This window comes from Fringilla coelebs (genome assembly GCF_963513975.1).
Source record: "Fringilla coelebs genome assembly, chromosome: 8".
Taxonomy (NCBI): domain Eukaryota; kingdom Metazoa; phylum Chordata; class Aves; order Passeriformes; family Fringillidae; genus Fringilla; species Fringilla coelebs.
Genome location: NC_140066.1, coordinates 19,422,212 through 19,441,216, shown reverse-complemented (window position 1 = coordinate 19,441,216; position 19,005 = coordinate 19,422,212). Strand labels below are relative to the sequence as shown.

General features: G+C 36.4%; 1 protein-coding gene across 1 annotated transcript in view; it reads left to right on the top strand.

Annotated features, from left to right (window-relative positions):
- Positions 1-16,566, top strand: part of ERCC6 (ERCC excision repair 6, chromatin remodeling factor) — a gene marked incomplete at its 5' end in the record, with an annotated part of 43,382 nt that extends 26,816 nt beyond the window's left edge. The window contains 13 exons of the mRNA XM_084210774.1: positions 1,738-1,908; positions 2,353-2,529; positions 3,915-4,031; positions 5,490-5,585; positions 7,355-7,573; positions 8,294-8,404; positions 8,833-8,952; positions 9,963-10,057; positions 11,625-11,770; positions 11,856-12,554; positions 13,160-13,361; positions 13,683-13,761; positions 14,181-16,566. Coding sequence (XP_084066900.1) covers positions 1,738-1,908; positions 2,353-2,529; positions 3,915-4,031; positions 5,490-5,585; positions 7,355-7,573; positions 8,294-8,404; positions 8,833-8,952; positions 9,963-10,057; positions 11,625-11,770; positions 11,856-12,554; positions 13,160-13,361; positions 13,683-13,761; positions 14,181-14,609 — 2,661 coding nt within the window. The 3' untranslated portion in view covers positions 14,610-16,566. The remainder of the gene's footprint in view (positions 1-1,737; positions 1,909-2,352; positions 2,530-3,914; positions 4,032-5,489; positions 5,586-7,354; positions 7,574-8,293; positions 8,405-8,832; positions 8,953-9,962; positions 10,058-11,624; positions 11,771-11,855; positions 12,555-13,159; positions 13,362-13,682; positions 13,762-14,180) is intronic.
- Positions 16,567-19,005: the final 2,439 nt, after the last annotated feature.

Genomic DNA, 19,005 nt, shown 5'->3' with positions numbered 1-19,005 from the left:
AAAATAGCTAAATTATAAAATACCACACTCTCAAGGGTTTGTATCCAATATTCGATCCATTAGCATGTTTCAAAATATCTAGAATTATTCCAAGAACTGCACTTTAAGTGAAGGCAACCTTGAAAAGGTACCCAATGCAGTAAAATGAGACTTAGTAAGTGTTGTAGTGTGAGTTGATAAATTTGTGTTGTTCTCTTTCTTCATTGTCAGCACAAATCCTTGTTTATTAAAAATTTAGCTTGAAGGAAACTTTAATTAATTACAGGTTCAGTAAATCCTGACTAGGATTCTGCCTTGGTGTGTTTACAATGAATGGCCTTCATGTGCCTGTGTTTCACTTCTGTTCTCTCTGCTACCTGACAGCGTGATTTATGGCTGTTGTTTTCTACGAGTCCACTGTTTGCCCTCTAGGAGGGATTGGTCTCTTGAGCCTCCATAATAACAGCAGCACTTTCACAAAACATCTTTTAATGACAAGAGTGTAGCATTCTGTAAGTCAGGCTAATTGCAGACATACCCTATTAATTGCAAAAATTAGGAGAGGTTACATATTTTACAAGCTTTTAATTTTAAATCACCCGAGATGATTTGTCTTAAGTGTTTGTGTAGTGATGTCTACAATATTCTATGACAGACCATTGCTGAGACCTGAGAAAAGTTGCAGACTATGGATAATGTACCAGGTAGAATTGAGCTTTGGATATCCACACCTGCAGAGAAATCCTACTCTGTAATACAAATTACTCTAAAGATTACATATTCTCTTGAAACTCGTGATACCAACATTAAATAATGTGTTGTGGTTTTATCAGGAGATGATAATCAGAAAGCAGATATTCTTGAACAGTTAAAAGACTTTTTTGAATCTTGGGGTGTGTGTGGGTAAGTAATTTTACAGTAAAAGGATATTGACATAATCTGAGTTTTCGACATGGGTTTTTCCCTTTTGTTTGGTTTTTATTTGTATTTTGTGGGTTGTGTTTTAATTAAAAGGCACTTCTAGTAATAAGGGGTTTGTCTTTACTTTAGCAAATTTAGTGGTGGTTGTACTTTCTGTTTTTCCCTTCTCATCATCTGCTGTTTAAGTCTTCTAGATTTATACATGGACGATAACTGCAATAAAGATGAGTCCTGAACACTGTCAAAAATGATATAGACTGTCCCTGCCCTACATAACTTGCAGTTATAAAGGCTAGTAAAAACCTGGGGAAAGGTTAAAGCTTACAAGAGAAGCACAGAATTTGAAGATTGGTGGCAACTATGTTAATCTTATAATGGGAAAGGTTAGACAGAATTTAGGATTAAACAAATAGATTTTTGTATTTGTTTTTCAGTATTTCACTTGTTTAATTTTCCTCTAACATTCTTGCTTGGAGTACACAAAGCTGGGTTTGTGAAGAGAAGATAGGAGAACTTGAAGAAACCATTATCTTAATCAAATCAAATGGGGTTTTTTTCAGACATTGCCTTTAAAAAATTGAAAATAATAATCACTTTTTCCTTCTGACCAGGCGTTTGGTAAATTCTGATTTATTATAACACAGTATTCAAGTGCTTCATTCTTTCACAGATGAGCTAAGAATAACATAATCAAAATCTTGCATATACTTATTTTCTTTGCAAAGTAAATTATAGATCTACTTTTATAATACTTTTTATACATATCTTGGATAGCAAATCTCTGTGTGTAGGTCTGAAGATTCTGTCTCACTGACAACGTTCACCTTTTGTTTTTAGGTGAAACTAATTCATGAAATTGCTTCATGCCATGGGATTTTAATTACATCCTACTCGTACATTCGTCTGATGCAGGACAACATCCACACGTATGATTGGCATTATGTCATTCTGGATGAGGGTCACAAAATCCGAAATCCAAATGCTGCAGTCACACTTGCATGCAAGCAGGTACTTAATAAAAAATAAATTTAAGTGCTCTGCAGGGAGGTTCCAATGTCTAGTAGCCTATCATAAAAATATATGTTTGATCATTAATAAAGAATAAAAGCATACATCACAATGGTCTGTATTTGATTATTTTACTTACTTAACATTTTTAATGAATTTACATGGGTAAATTTACACAAGTATTCTAGAGGAAAAAAATTAGAAATTTTAAGTTGCATAGTAATTTACCAATACTGATAAATGTCAGATTGCTGGTGTGAATTTTCTGCTAACAGTTTATGAACAGTGTATTGCAGAAATCTGTTTTTTTCATGAGTGTGAGGCCATATATTTTGACATGAGAATTTATTGATAGTGAAGTTGAATATCCTCTGAGGTAGGAGGCAGGATACACCAGGAACCATGAAAATAAGTTTCTTTTGGTTTTGTGGTTTTTATTAATAGTTCCGCACACCCCATCGAATCATCTTGTCTGGCTCCCCTATGCAAAATAACCTAAAGGAGCTCTGGTCCCTCTTTGACTTCATATTCCCAGGAAAATTGGGAACCCTCCCTGTGTTCATGGAGCAGTTTTCTGTCCCAATAACCATGGGAGGATATTGCAATGCCTCTCCTGTCCAGGTAAATGCATCCAAAATATCATTTTGCTTTAAAGAAACTGTTCCAGCTGTTACTGTTGTACTTTTAAATGTACTTAATGCTGTATGTTCTAGACATTAACCAGAAAAAAAGCTGTGTGTATGCTTTACTGCTGCTTGTGTAAAAAAATCATTCTACTGAGATAGTTTCATTTATGCAGGAGTGCACTTTATATACAAGGTTTTCTTGTCAAAGGTCCTAAAGTTTAGGTCGTTAAAAGTATTCTTTGATACGAAGATAAACAGATTGGAATGGAAGGTGACTGATCCCACATTTTAATGTATTTAAATAGAACTTTCCTGTTTGCTATCAAGCTTTGGCAAATTATGCAGTAAGTGGAATCCTTAAATCCAGTCCAGAAACAGTTTTTATTTTAAAAAGCTCAAGTAGGTGTTGGAAGTCTAGAAGTAGATAAACTAATTTTGAAAGCAAAAAATTAACTGAGAAACTATTTTGAATAAGTGGCTATTAATCTTTGTAGTTGTGGTTCTCAGTATTGATGAGAGCTTAAATATTTTTCTGTTTTTAACTAGATAGCGAAAAAATTGTGTGCATCATAATCTGCAGACTAAGTTTCATATAAATGCTATTAAGTTTGTATCCTTTTAACTGCTGATTGTAATGTTTTTCCATGCATGCATCGTTGAAGTTTTATTTTCTTTTCAAGTTTAAGTACTTCTCTTGTATAAGTATTAGTAATTTCCTAAGTTGGCCTTTCAATTGTTTTTGTATATCAATAATTTATTATATTGTTTGTGTTGTTTTAAGACAGATTAAGGTATTTTTAGCCATTATTACAGTTAATACCTATCTCACACATCCACTACCCCTTATAGAACTATATACTCCATTTAGGGCCAGAGTGACCTTTAGTTTCTGTGATCATGGAGATTTTCTTGTACCAATTTTTTTAAAGGTCTCAAGTGTGCACTAATCTTCACTTATTGTCTGGTAACCATCATTGCTGCAGGCTTCTTTTTTGATCTTTAGTATATGCATTAGCACTTTTTCATGAGGATCTTGGTTTTGTACAGATTTATACTCACTTCTTTCTTTGGTTTCTAAATTAAATATCTTACTTTTGATCTCTTTTAAAGAGAAATCTGATGTATCTGAAGAAGTCTTACTTATTCAGTTTTATTGTTGCTAACATGAATTTTATTGCAATTCATGTTGTGTTGAACCTGTACCTATAGATTTTATTTATTTTCTTTTTTTATTTTATTTTAATTTATTTTTAAATTTTAAAAATTTTTATAATCTAATTTTATTCGGATTTTCCTATTGCTGATTATATAATTTTGCTAGTTGCTAGAATTAATATCAAGAACCAAAATACAACTTGTGCCTTTTCTTCCTTTTTTCAGGTAAAAACTGCATATAAATGTGCCTGTGTATTACGGGACACCATAAACCCCTACTTGCTGCGAAGAATGAAGGCTGATGTAAAAATGAGCCTTTCACTCCCAGACAAAAATGAACAGGTTTGCCTGTTTTCACTACTAGATCTGAGTCCTTTCCCTCCCCAAAACTCAGTCTTTCATGAAAATTTGGAAATAATTTGTGCTAGTAGCAGATAAAATGGTGGTTTAACTAAAGATAAGGTGTAGAGCTTTCAAGATTCATATTCTTTCACCATTGTACTGAGTATTAAATTACTGCTGTCTTGCAGGGTCTGTATGAGTTCACTTATCTAAAAAGTACAGGATAGATGAAGTGTAGTCAGGGCTACTTAATGCTGTCCCCTTGGGTCTCAAGTGCATTGAAATGAGTTGCCTGTCTGTTTCCTTTTGTACAGCAGGAAACAATTCAGCATTGCTTCCTGTCCTAGAAAGATTAATTTGGGCAGCAAATAATACAGAAATACTTGCTGGCAGTTGTTCATATTGCAAGCTAGCTGGCCTATACATTTTAATAAATTTTCAAAATACTAGCCTTGTGGTGGGAAACTTGTTTGCTTCACTACACGGTGGCATGTTTTTTAGGAAACATTTTCATTCAAAGTAGAGGATGTTGAAAGTATTGATTAACTGAAATTCCTACAAATACTCACTTGTAATTATTAGCTTCTTCTTCAGGTTTCAGGGCTTCAGGCATTTATGTTCTTTCCTGACTCCTTTCCTGTCTGCTCACTTTAAAAGAGAAGTAGATGTGTTAGTCTTTGTAAGATGGTGCTGAAAGGTATAATAAATAAATAAATAAATAGGCCATACTGTGTATATGCAGCCTAATGATCTTTTTTAACCAATTTTTTAATTTCTCTATGCTATTTTAACCAATTTTTTAATGTCTAGATATTAACGAGTCTGGGCTCCTTAATCTAAAGAATGTGATCATAGACAGTTTAAACAAATTTGATTTGTGCTGTTCACAGTCACAGGGCACTACATCAGTTTGATTTAGAGCATAATATTGGGTACCTTGCAGGATGCAAGGAAGTGATTTTGTTCCATTTTAGCCCATCAGAGCATCTGAGAAATCTTATTTAGACCTTAAGGTCTAAATACAGGACCTTAAGCTCCTTAGCTTAAGGTCTAAATACAGGACAGACCATGCCTACTAAACTTCTAAGAATTTGCAAGTTGTAAGGGAGGTGACAGATGCACAGTGGAAAGAGTTTACTATAAACAGCTTTGAGAGAACAAAGTTCTCTCAAAGTTACCTCATTAAAACTAGAAAATGGCAGCACTTCCAAAACTAAAGCGATTTGAGGGGAAGATCTAACTACTGGGAAAGAGCACATAAAACCTCATGAAACTCATCTTGATGATCATGTTCATTCTCTAATTTTATTTTTTTTTATTTTATTTCTAGTGATTTCTATGCAGTATATTTTGACTTAGTATTTCTGTATGTCACACATCTCTGAGCTTTCATTGTAGCGCATGGTGAAATTCTAAAGTTCCCACAGGTTGGGCTTGAGTGGTTGGTTTGTTTTGTAGGTCCTCTTTTGCCGTTTGACAGAGGAGCAGCGTCAAATCTATCAAAATTACATCAACTCTAAAGAAGTTTACCAGATTCTCAATGGAGATATGCAGGTGGGCATTAATAAGGATAGTGATGGGTAGGGTTTGATGGATAAAATCATGGACTGTGCCTTGCACTCTTCTAGCTAAATTCTGAGCAGTAAGGGAAGCAAACACACTGATCTCTATTTGGTTTTTCTAGTTGTCAAATTTTTTTCTCAGAAATGTTAGATGAAATATATTTGAGTTAGTGATCCATATGTAATGACGTGACCACATAAAAGTAGGAATGGAATGAGCTTTGCAGTATGTTTGTGATCTTGAGAACACATTCTGGCTTTTTGGATGACCTGTTATAGGTAGCTGTATTCATGCTTTTAACTAATTGCCCAAGCGAAGCAGTGGAAAAGCATAGTTACTCCTGAGAGTACAATTCAGGTGTGATAACTTCGTTATGCAATAGTTGATGATGTCACAGTATTAACAGAAAGCAGAGCAAATAAGCAAACATCCTTGTTACTGTCTTACTAGTCACTTCTCAACATCTTCTGCCTCCATCCTCACAATGTAAGTGTTGAAATTGCTGTCACCAAGTGAAAGGCATAATTGGGGTACATTTTCAGTTGCTGGCTGCTGCTGCCTGTGTAGAATCTGCTATTCCCTGTGAATCTTACGTTGCACACATCTGGTTTGTTTGACATGTTTATGCATGCAATGGATGTGTCTCCCTTCCATTTTAGCCCTTGTTTGTAGGAGGTATTATGTGTTGGCTATAATGTGTAATTCACCATATTTTCTTGTCTTGTGAGTTGTGAAATCCATTCTTGCTGCATACCCAGTGACTCCAGTCAGTGGTTATGGTCAGCATGGCCATATATATTGCAGTCCCATTGACCTTATTACTGTTTTGACTTTTTTTAATTTTCCACATCTCAAAAAAGGTGTAGTGGGCACATTTTTTCAAGTGCATAGCCATTTTAGTTATCCCAGTGAAAATTTCTTTAAGGACCTTGTTCTTTTAGAGATGGCTTGTACAAGACTATCTGCAGAAATTTACCAAAGATGTTACAAAATGGGCTATCATATTTACTAGGGATCTGAAAATTTTGAACAGTAAATGTCAATGCTTTTATTAGACATTCTGTGATGACAACAGCAAATCCCAGCTGAAATACAGCGTTGTATAAACCAAACCGTAAGTTATGGTCAGGCTCATCCTGCTTGTAGTGCTAAAACATTGAGGGATTCCCTGTTTCAAGCTAGTTCATTTTTCAGAATATTCACAAGTATAAATAACACTTGTAATATTATTGAATGAATAACTGAATAGCATAACATAGCATCAAAAGTGGTAATTTCAGTTTTGTATGTGGGTTCAAATATGTTAATTCATTTATTCTTTGTTATCATGCATTCTGGTAGGCACACTGACTATCCTCAAGGTCTGTCTTAAGTTACCTGCTAATGTGATAGAAGTTGGAAGGAAAGACATGATAATTTCATGATTTCAAGAAACAAATTGGTGGCATTTTTCCTTTTGAGTGAGAAAAACATGGCCTTACCACTAGGGAGGGACTGGTTTTACTAGTGAAGATATTGTTTCAGAATTCCCTTAACATTACCACCAGAATAGGCTCACATGTACATAAAATTTCAGTCACTTTCTTTTGTACTGATTTTTCCTGAAACTTTTCCTTAAGGAAGTATTAGCATGAAAACATTATTAAAAAGAAACATTGATGGTGATTGGATTAATCTATTGCTGTTTATTTTTTTTCCACAAGCCATATAGACAAGTATTCGTCATTAAAATAGAAATATTTTTCTCTTGTATTCTTTAGATTCTCTTAGGACTGTCAACTTTGAGAAAGATTTGCAATCACCCTGACTTTGTTGCTGATAGTCCTAGAATTTTGAAGAGTGTACCAGATGCTGAAGTAGAGGATCCAAATCAATTTGGATATTGGAAACGTTCTGGAAAAATGATAGTGGTAGAATCCTTGCTGAAAATATGGCACAAGCAGGGTCACAGAGTGCTGTTTTTTACTCAGTCGAGACAGGTAAGATGAGCTAATTGTTTTTAGTTTTTGCTATTACTGTTACTTAAAACATGTGTGAGAGTTCCAAAAAACCTGTAAGTAGAACCACCTTTTGTAGTGTCTTTCTCATAAAATCAATATGTTACTGAAAATGTTACTGAAATGACTGATGTCTTTGGAATAATCAGAGACCAGTTCACAAACTCAGTACACTTTACTGAAATGACACAGCCATGTGGCAGTGGGTTGGTTTCAATATACTAGGTCAAAGCTTTATCAGTTTTGCCCACGTGGTACCAGGCTGTCCCTGCTGTGTAGTTCCAGGACACAGTTGGTGTCACTTTGCATGCTCTGTGTAGCGCCTGTGCACCTCTGATCCTCAGAATCACTCCCTTTGGGACAGTGGCACTGGCAGTGACCTTTGTTTTCCCTGTGTACTCACAGTTTTGTCTTCCTTCTATGGATTTCCTTGGGATGCTGCACACCAGCCTGTTTAATTGTCTTGAAGCTATGGCCCAGGACTTCCAAACCAAACTCAAATTTTCCACTGCATTCAGCTGTGAAATTTTTTTCCCCATTTACATAAGTTGTTTTTGTGTCATTTAAGAAAGTGTTTCAAGTTTTTAATTGTCATTGTTTGTTTGAGTGACTGTGCAGTTAGTGCTAGAAATTCTCACAGGTTCATGATACAGATGCTCAGTCTTCACATCTGATTTCATTAAATCTTTTCCATCACCACAGATGATGCAGATACTTGAAGTCTTTGTGAGATACAGGAACTATTCCTACCTCAGGATGGATGGCACCACAGCAGTAGCTTCCAGACAGCCTCTTGTAACAAAATACAATGAGGTGAGATGTTCCATCCCACACATGAATACATATTAATGAGTATGATTGAGTTCTTCCATTCCTTTCTGTTCTGTTTTTAAATATGCTACTTCAGGTTGGAGACACAAAACTGAAATGAAACCCCTGTCTTTGTGAGAGAGGGGAAAAAAGTAATCTCTTATTTCATACACAAGGTGGGTTTTCTGCTAAGGAAAGAAACACATTTGAGAAGGGGAAAAAGCAATTTTATTGGATAACAGTAAATTAAATTTAGATCAGACCACTTTTATTTGTCAAAAGAAATACTAGACGAGCAAGGAAATGTGTTTCTTCTCTTGTCTTCCTTTGCATCTTTGCATATAATGCTGATAAAATAATCCAGGAAAAATTTTTTTTTAATGTTACATTTTGCTAATTCTTGCTTTAGTAAATTCTCTCTTGTGTCACAGGACAAATCCATATTTCTTTTTCTTCTAACAACTCGTGTTGGTGGCATTGGTGTTAACTTGGTTGGTGCTGACCGGGTTATTATTTATGATCCTGACTGGAATCCCAGTGTAGACACACAGGTGAGTTTGATTTATTACATTCCATTTACCAGCTGAGTTGAAATAAAACTGAAGACGAAATTACATTTATCTCCTCAAATACTGTTAAAGCACTATGTTGCTCTTTCCTAAGTTGAGGTTCCCAGCAATGGTCACTTAGGGTGCAGCTCCACATTATGATTACTCTTGTGGCAAAGCCAATTTAAGTGGTTCTCACCACATCCCCTATATGCTGTTATACCTTGCGACTCTTCAGTATTGTTGATTCATGTAGTCAGTTACAGTGCTGTCAAACAAACAGTTCAAATGGCCTGTGTTTTTAAAATAAATAAACCAGATATTTCTGAAGGGAAAGTACAGCTGTGCAAGCTCTTGAACAAGCAGAACTGTTGGTGGTCATAATGCAGGGTGAGAAGAGGAGAGCAGATGCTGCTCAAACTGGCTTTCTCACTAGATACTGATATGTAGCTGTGACCTTAGAGAGCTACTTTAAGCTTTTAGAAGTTGTTCATTATCTCATCTTATCTCACAGAGTGTGGTAAGACTCTGATTTATCAAATCACGTAGCAGTTATATGGTGCTTACAAGTTTGAGAGGAAAATGCTTTTTTTTATAGAAATTCTATATAGCTCTGAGATCTGCAAGTGTCTGACTTAGAGTGCTCTGTATTAGTGGTTGGTTCAAGATGTTTGTAGGAAAGATTTCAGTTAAGTTAAAGAAAAGTTCAAAGGAAAGGTGTGTATTAACACTCTATTGGGAAATTTCCTTCTGAATAAGTCTATGTAAAGTACATATTCTAAGTAAAAGTTCTGATTTTAACATAAACTATGTATTGATAATTTTTGCATATATTTCTTGGTACATTTGGAGATCTTTTTCCTCTCCTGCTGAGTTAATTATCCTATGCTCTAGAAATACCACTTCTTGAAGTATTTGTTAAATGTCCAAACTAAGTTTGAAAGAGTGTTATCTTTAGCTGTCAGACACATTGGAGAGACTCATATATGGTAACCAAACCTTTTGTGTTCCAGGCTCGGGAACGTGCTTGGAGAATAGGCCAGAAGAAAGAGGTGACTGTGTATAGGCTGCTCACAGCAGGGACTATTGAGGAGAAGATATACCACAGGTCAGTCAGAATGATTTCTTGGATACAGCTGCATGCTCAGGAAAACGCTTCTAGCAAATCCAAGGTGGTGTAACAGGGACATAACTGTGCATGTCCACACATTGTTTCTAATCCCCCACCTTGGTCATGGTGGGCACATCATGGAAAACTTTTTTAAAAGTTTCTACTGAGAAATGGAGAACCTTTTCCTCGTACTGGACTCCCAGCTGTACTCCTCTATCCCTAGCAGCAAGACCCATGTGCTAAATGTACCTTATCAGTCTGTTCCAGCAGCTGTGTCCAGCACATCCAGAATTCACTGTAAAACATAGTATGAGGCATAGAAAGAAAACAGGGAGCACCTTATTCAAAACATGAGACTCAACTAGTCTGAAATGTGAATTCAAATCATCAAGTTCTTTATATTCTCCTTGGGATGTATCAAGATGTATGTGGTACACAGATCTATTTACTACTGTGCAAACCCAATTTGATTTTATTCCCAATTCATTCCAAAGTGAAAGAATTAAATCCCAATAACTACCAGTCATATTCATGTTATTTATTCCAAAGTGTAGCTAAAGCCTTTGAAGTGCTTGTATTTCAAAATCAATGAAAGTTTTTGGTTTGCTTTCCCATTCAGCTTTCTCAGTAGTTAGCTTCACTCACATGAATTCCAGATGAATGTACATGGGAATCCTGTGTCTCGACTTCATTCTTCAGAACTGAAATATCCTTTTGGAAAATTCAGAAGAACAAAAAGCTCTAAATAATGAAATGCCCATGCTTACTATTTTCCTGTGTTTTCTTGCCTGGAAATGAAAACTTAGTTTTTTGACCACTGAATTTAAAAATAGTTTCTCAGCTTAATCTCAGCAGAACCAAAAGTGTGATAAAACTGTTCGAGAGAACTATTTCCAGTTCCATCTAGGGATGTACTTTTTGTACAGAATAAAACAGCTTTTGCTCTAGGCACCATGTACTACAGACATGGCATAGAAGCAGTTTTACTAATACTAGAAGATTTCTTGCAGCTTTGTACAGACTTGTTCCTTTTGGTCTGCTGTAGGCGAGTTCTTCTCAGCCACAAGTCTGATTCCCCTTTTCAGTGTCTGTCATCCAGTCATCACCATCAGACGGAGCTACTCTGCTGCTTTTGATTCCTCCAATCAATTGAACCCATAAAATGTTGTCATTTTAACAAGCTGTATTTTTTTCTTTCAGGAGCTTTCTGTTTGTTTTATTGTTACATATGCAAGCTTTTCAATTTTAATGGACAAAAAGTTCTAGCTGTGAAGTTATTTATTGCTTAGTTAAGGCATGCCTCATAGGACATCTCAGGATAGTGGTTACCTGTTGTGTTATGGGGTTGTTGCAAAATAATAAATCCCTGTGTTTAACAATTTACTTGGTTGTTTGAAAGTTACTAACTCAAGATGGTCTTTTGGAAGCTAACATTGTCTTCCCACTGCTTAATTGTTCTGCAGGGTAATGTTTGTGCTTATAGTTTTCTGTTTAAGTACTGTACTCAGTACTTAAACATAGCTAGACATTGTTTCATGCACCAAATATTTGTTTTCTTTTACAGACAAATCTTCAAACAATTTTTAACAAACAGAGTGCTGAAAGACCCTAAGCAGAATCGCTTCTTCAAATCCAATGACCTTTATGAACTATTTACTCTGAACAGCCCAGATGTGTCTCAGGGGACAGAAACAAGTGCAATTTTTGCAGGTACATGGGGTTTTTTTCTGTTTGTTTGGAAGAAAAAATGTCTTAATTGTTTGTTAAATGGAGACTAATTTTATTCTTCCCTCAGGTACTGGTTCAGATGTTCAAGTCCCAAAGCCACCTGCTAATGGCACTTCTAAATGTGATGTCCATCTTGCAGAAAGCAGCTCACACAAGAAGAAGAAGTCCTCCAATTCCCATTCCACCACACACATGAAAGATTCTTCTTCTAAAGCAATAGAGACAAGTGAGGAAACCAAGGGAACTTTGGAAACCTGTGACCACAACAGCTACACAAAAGATAATGCACCAAGTGCTACTGATACAAATTCATTAAATAAAAGCAAGGAGGAATGCTTGGAAAGTGCTGACAAATGCATGTCCCAGTCAGTGCCATGCAGTGCAGGGTCTGCAGAGAATGCAGAAGGTCTGACTGCCTTGGTGGCTGGTGAGGGATGTGGTGCAGCTAATGCAGATGCCAGGACAGATTTTAGCCTCACTTGTGATGCAGCCGGCTCTTGGGAAAAGCAGGATGCTAAAACTGAAGACGGACAATTTGATAATAATCATTTTAAGTGTATCTCAAAAACAAAGCACAAGGTGGATATACTGTCACATGAGAGCCACAGAGATAAGTCTAAGAAGAAACATCACAAAGATGCCAAATTTGAAGGAAAGCGCATTCCTCATCTAGTGAAACAAAAGCAATACAGAAGGGAGAACAGTGAAGAGCAAGACTCAAAGAAAAATGATGACTATGTCTTGCAGAAACTTTTCAAAAAATCAGGTAACAGTTGTTTGGCTGCTGACTAAACAGGTATATAATACCTATGCAAATGAGGGGAAAAGCAGATCTGTTACTCTGATGGTTAGAGCTACAATAAAGAACACGTTCATTCTGTTACTTTAGTGAAACTTAAAATGTTCATTGTTTAAATTTAATTCAAATTTAATGCCAGTTGACTTTAATTCCAGTTACAAATGTGCTAATTACCTTGGCACAAACTGTTCAGAGAGATCCACATTTCTGGATATAGAAGTATATGCAGTGTTTCTCCTGGATATTTCCAGGATGTAATCAACCTTCATTTACACAAGGGTTTCATTTCTGTCTGTCCTGTCCATAACAATGGAAATGATCAATTTGCCCACATAATTGCCAGGTCTGTTGTGACTAATGACCTCATCAGCACACCAGAAGTGATTTGCTGTCAGATTGATTACTTAACTGATAAAGAAGGGGGTTCTCTCATTAGAAATTACTGTACTGATGTGCTTAATATAATCACCCTGAAGAAGGAAAAATTGTGGCATTCACTTGAAAAGTGAATATTTGATTTTCACATAAATTAAGAGATGTCCTCCTTCACCTTTTTTATCCTCTGGTTTTAGGGGTACACAGTGTTATGAAGCATGATGCCATTATGGATGCTTCCAGTGCAGATCATGTGCTGGAGGAAGCAGAAGCAAGCAGAGTGGCCCAGGACGCCTTGAGAGCCCTAAGACTCTCTCGTCAGCAATGTTTAGGAGCTGCTTCTGGTGTGCCGACCTGGACAGGCACAAGTGGTCTTTCAGGTGCACCATCAGCAATAAAGTGAGTTCCGTTCTCACTCTGCTTTCCCAAAAACAGACGAGTTGCTTAGGATGTTAAAGAGATACATTTTTTTGTCTTATTATTTGCAGGAACATGTATCAGTCGTGTGCATATTTTATATTTAATATAGACATGAAAGCATATTATAAGCATAGGTAGTCCATTCTGAAGTACAAAGCAAGCATTTTTGTTGCATAGTAGAAGAGAGAGCTTAAGGGCTCTTGAAAACCCTAAAACAAAAACCCAGTCTGTCTTTGAAAAGCTATCATAGTCATTTTGAGAAGGATGTTTCATGGAGTTAATTCTTTCATGGCTTTCTAGGAGTCGGTTTGGCCAAAAAAGAAACTCCATGCTGCTTTCTTCTCATTCCACTTGTGCATCACCTGCAAAGAAGCACAAGGTAAGAAGCACAAGCTAACATTTCTGTTTTAATAGCTGATGTATGTGAATTGTTACGATGTATGCGATAAACCCGACTTAGATGTGTCATACACATTTGTGTATGATTATGTAGAATTCTAGAATTTTTAGTTACCTGTAACTTTGATTTTTTGTTTTGATGAAGTCCAGTTAGATACAGCAGTCACAAATTGCACCATGGTTTGCTTATGTGTCTCAAAACCAGCAAAACTCTTCTTTTGCTTCTTAAGTTCTAAAGTTGAGACCTGAATACATTACCTCTTTATGGTATATTTCAGATGACCAAGTTCTGAGTGGTGGTGTTTGTTATTTAAGTCTGAACAACAGGCAGATTTTGTTTAATAAATTCTGTGGGTCGCAAAATGCAATTTTCCCCATAGTCTGTGTCTTTATTTGCAGGATGGAGATACAATAAAGAAACAAAATATAAGGAAGTGTAGTTCCAGCGAGCACTTCAATGGAAAATCTGGAGAATCATCATCCAGTGCTCTGGACTCTTCATCTCTATTAGCTCGTATGAGGGCAAGAAACCACCTTGTTTTACCACAGCAGACAAGGGATGAGGGTGATGAGAATCATCAGCCAGCACCTGCTCCAGTCCAGGGCTCAACAGAATACGATGAGCTGCTTGTGGATCTGCGGAACTTCTTGGCCTTCCAGGCCCGCGTGGACGGCGAGGCGAGCACTCGGGAGCTGCTGCAGGAGTTTGAGTCCAAACTGCCTGCAGAGCACTCCTGTGTCTTTAGAGAACTGCTCCGCAATATCTGCACCTTCCATAGGAGCCCAAATGGGGAAGGGGTCTGGAGGCTTAAGCCAGAATTCCGATGACCCTTGATCAGTGAAGGCACCTCTGTGACCACCATTCTCCTCTCAAAGGAGGAACACTGTGTGACTTTGAAAATTTTGAAGTATTTTATATTCCTGAATGCAGTCAATGGTGCAGGACTTGTTGCAGGCTTAAAGCTAACTTAATTTCTGATTTATACTATTTATATAAAAGTGCCATCTACCTCATAGATGAAATAATACAAACTATCAGCACCTTTTCTTCAAAAGAAATCTTAATACAAATGGGGTGAAGAACATATACTGACCTTTTATTACAATAAGATCCATGGATGTTGCCATGGATTGTAAGACTTTGATTTCTGTGAAATTCTGGAAAACTACTTCCTTGATTTCCTGTTTATTACTTGAATGGTCATAGGGCACACAGTGTGCCATCAAAAAAAAAAAAAAGGGCAGAGGGGAGATGATTGTAGTTAGCATGAGAGATTCACTTGTACTGACAAGTGCATCAGAATAATTTTCTGTAACTTGCATCAGTAGTGAGAATTTTGTTGTGATGTTTAACTAACTTGGGAAATAATTCTAATGCCATGAAGGTTTAATCACAAAAAATGGAAAGTGTAGCTGAATATTGAGTTAACTGACAATTGACAATTATGGAAATTACTAAATTCCATGGCACCCATTAACACCACAATCAGCAATCCAGTTACAGTCCCATACACCACTAGCAAGTGCTTGCTCTTGTCACTGAGGTGACAGTAACTGTTATGTTTGTCACAGGTTGTGGACTTACAGTTGAAATCTTACTAAATGTTCATATGTTTCACTGTGATTTATGGCCAGTTACCTCCTACCACTTAAAATTTTATACCTTGATATAGACTGGGGTATTAGCTGGTCAGAAGGGGAAGGGTGTCACTGTATTTTACTCACCATAATCATTTTGGGGCATAGTTGGAGCATATATAGAAGTTACATGTCATTCATCTTCTATGGGTAGGGAAAACTTAAAGTTTCTTGACAGTTGGTTTAATGCAGTTATTTGTAGCAAATCCAAGTACAACATTGGGTCTGTCTTCAAGGTTCTTGTGTGCTGTACAAGGAAATTTTTAGGTGGAAAATGTGGACAGATTTTGAGAAGAAAACCACATTGTTGCAGCAACACTGAACTACTGTATGGCTTAAACTAGGAATAGTTACATATGTCTACATATGCCTCATGTCCTTCCTGTTCCTAAGCTATGGAAAGCTGAGCTAGTTTTAGCTTCTTTGTTTACTATTAAATTATCTTGTTTACTTTAATTGGAAGTACAAGTATTTAAAGATGAATGGTAAAGCAAGAATACAAACTTCCTTTTTGTAAAAAAAAACCTTTTAGAGAAACTTCCAATGGCTTTTCCTTCTGTTTTTGCTCAGTGATAAAGGGTCAGTAGAGATTTCCAAGAAGTGGTACTTCTTGGCTTTTCAGAGGCCGGAATTAGGCAGGGCAGACAATTCAAGAATGTCTATTTTCCTAATAGCATTTGAAGATGGGACTTCTCCTAACATCTCTTTATCTGATCCCATTTATATTCACTTACATTCCCTCTTTCAAAAAAAGGTGAAACAAGAAACTTGGGCTGCAACTGCTGTTGATATGACTTGAAATGGATCAGAAGAAGAGTAAAAACAAAGCAATTTTCTGTTTTCTTCAAATCTATACAGACTGTGAATTGGTTTGGGTGTCATGTCCCCATCTCTACTTATCCCAGGAGCAGACCAGGAATTCAACAGTCAGCAAAACTGCTGTTGTAAACTGTTAGCTTTGGTGTCCTGTTTCATATAAACTCCCAGTTTTAAAGACATCATTCCTGTATACTAAGGAGAGTTTGCAGCTTCTTGATCTGTTAATGTAAATAGACTTGCATGTACTTTTTATAAATTCTTGGCTTTTATTGACTTATTAAAAAAGGAAAAACAAAAGTGTGTTCTAGAAGTTATTGGGCACTGGGAAGAGTGGGCAGGGAGAAGATGCCTCCCAGCCCATTTCCATTATCCATACAATTTCAAATTATGCCTCCTAACTAGCTTTTTTGCAGTACTTGCATTTGTTGAAAATCTTTAAGGACTGAAGTAGTAATAACATAACACTAAAAAAATATTTGTAAGTAGTTGATCTCAAAAGCATATGTGATTAAAGATTTACTGATTTATAGGTAAAAGTTTTCCTAGAATATAATATAGCTACTATACATTTTAATGTAGTAGAGTTATTTCAGAAAAATTCTACTTTCAGTCTATAAAATATCCTATTTTTGTTTGTTTAGCTTTACCTGTGTAAAGTGAATTCCTTTCACATCTTCACAGAATATCTGAAGCAGTTCCTCACTTACAGTGTTGCATAGTCAAACAGATCTTGTATTTTAGCTGTCTCAGTTTCCAAGTACTCAGTGCTGTAGTTGGTAGTTGCTACTTCATTTGTGCATGATTCCAAAAATCATTCATGTGGAATGTGTGTGTTCTTATATTTTGTTTTCTTACCTCAGTAAAAAAAGGGGATAAAGAAAAATCAAAATACAGATGTTGAATAAAAATCTATGAAGCTAAATAGCTGAAACTTTGATTTCTCAGTAAGCAGTTGTGGGAGCTGTGTACACTGCTTAGGTAAAACATGCTGAATTGATACTTTAACAGCAGAAGTTAAAACATCATAATTGTTCCTTCTGGTTTCAAGCCATACTTGTAAAGGGGGAGGTAAAAAAACCTTCTTGCTCATCAAGATGTTTTCCCTTGTCCTCCTATCCCATGCTCCTTTTACATTATTCCAAGTGCTTACTCTTTCACCCTTTTGCTGAAGATGTATAGCCAACCAACACATCTCTGATCTAGAACTAAATTTTGATATAGAGAGAAAAGATTTAGCTAAAGGTTGCAGGCCTTTGACTTCTCTGGACTATAATGACCCACCACAAAAAAATCTAAGTTGCTGAATGGACAAATTGATTAGAAGTGGTGATTTAAAATGGTACTTTTAAATGCCTAACTTCTGTCTGTGGCTCAGCCTATTCTCAAAGGGCTGCACCGTGTGAAGAATTGAGGCTGTTGCGGATAATAAATGTCATCCTCCCAAATAAAGCTTTTAAAAATTGGGGTTTTACATCTGCAAATTTTGGCTTCAGGTGAATCACCTATAGACAGTTGTACTCAAGTCATAAGGTCAACTTTGCTTTTGATTCCAAGATTGCTAAGCTTGGCTAAATGTTGCTGTCTTCTGCTTCAATTCTCTGCTTTTCAATAGGCTATAACCGAAGGGACAAACTTAATTTTTATTTTCTTTTCTCCTAAAATAATTTGATGTTTAAAATAAGGAGCGGGGTACATAAATAATTAGACTGGTGGGATAATATCTAACTTGAATTCCTTTTTCATACTGCTGTGATTCATATGTAAAATCCAGTCATCACAGTTTAGGCAGTTTTCTCTCATGAAGGGAGGAGGTGTTAAGGAACAGTGGAATAGCTGTAGTTCGGTGATTCAGCAAGGAAAAATGATGCAATGCCTCTTGTGCTGCTGGTGGCTGTGCCTTCTCAAAAGATATATAAAGATGGTGAAAAATTTACATATTAAGAGACCCTACAGCAATTTTATCCAAATTTGGCATATTTCCAATGTGTGGGCTAAGAAATTACTACATTTCTTCCTAACTTTTCCTCACGTTTTATATTTGGTAACATAGTCACTGAGATTGATTTAAAATGTGGAGCAATCTACCTGCTTGGTCTTTTTAGGAACAGGAATGTCTGGAATTTCTGCTATAAACCTCCAGGTACTCTAATTCCTGCATTGGTTTCTCCCTCTGATGGATGCTGTCTTTAGAGGGAAACAATACATCTTTCAGGTCCTTCAAAAATGCTTCAAGAAGTACAAAGAAGTCCTGGTTGGAAAAACAGGTAATATGGTATTTTATTGTCTGGATCATTAATCCAGCAGCTCTAAGTTACACAAAACTATCATAGAAAATTGCTGAGAGTGCAGTTTTTGAAGGGCTTGCATAGGGCACATGTCTAGGAGTCAGGATGTGCTGGCAAGTCTGCACTTGGGAGTTTATCTCCTCTGAGAGAGATACTTATTTATCTATTAGATACATGGTAAAAACACTCTGCTACTTAGGGCCATTTATAATGTCCATGTTCCAACATTGAGACTAAATGCTGAATATACTAAATGCTCACTAACTCAGTGGCTCTCCATCTACCCAGCCCTCATGGGATTGCTATTCTAGGCTCTGGGGTGATGTCACCTCTCCTACTTCACACAGTATTGCTGATGTGGTACAGTCCTGTGCCTTCAAATGAAACTTAGTAGATGAAGCTTTCCTTAGTAATTCTTAACTTGTTTTGGTGGGTGTGGTTTTGCTACCCCTCCTACCACTAAAAGTAAAGAGGAGCCTGAC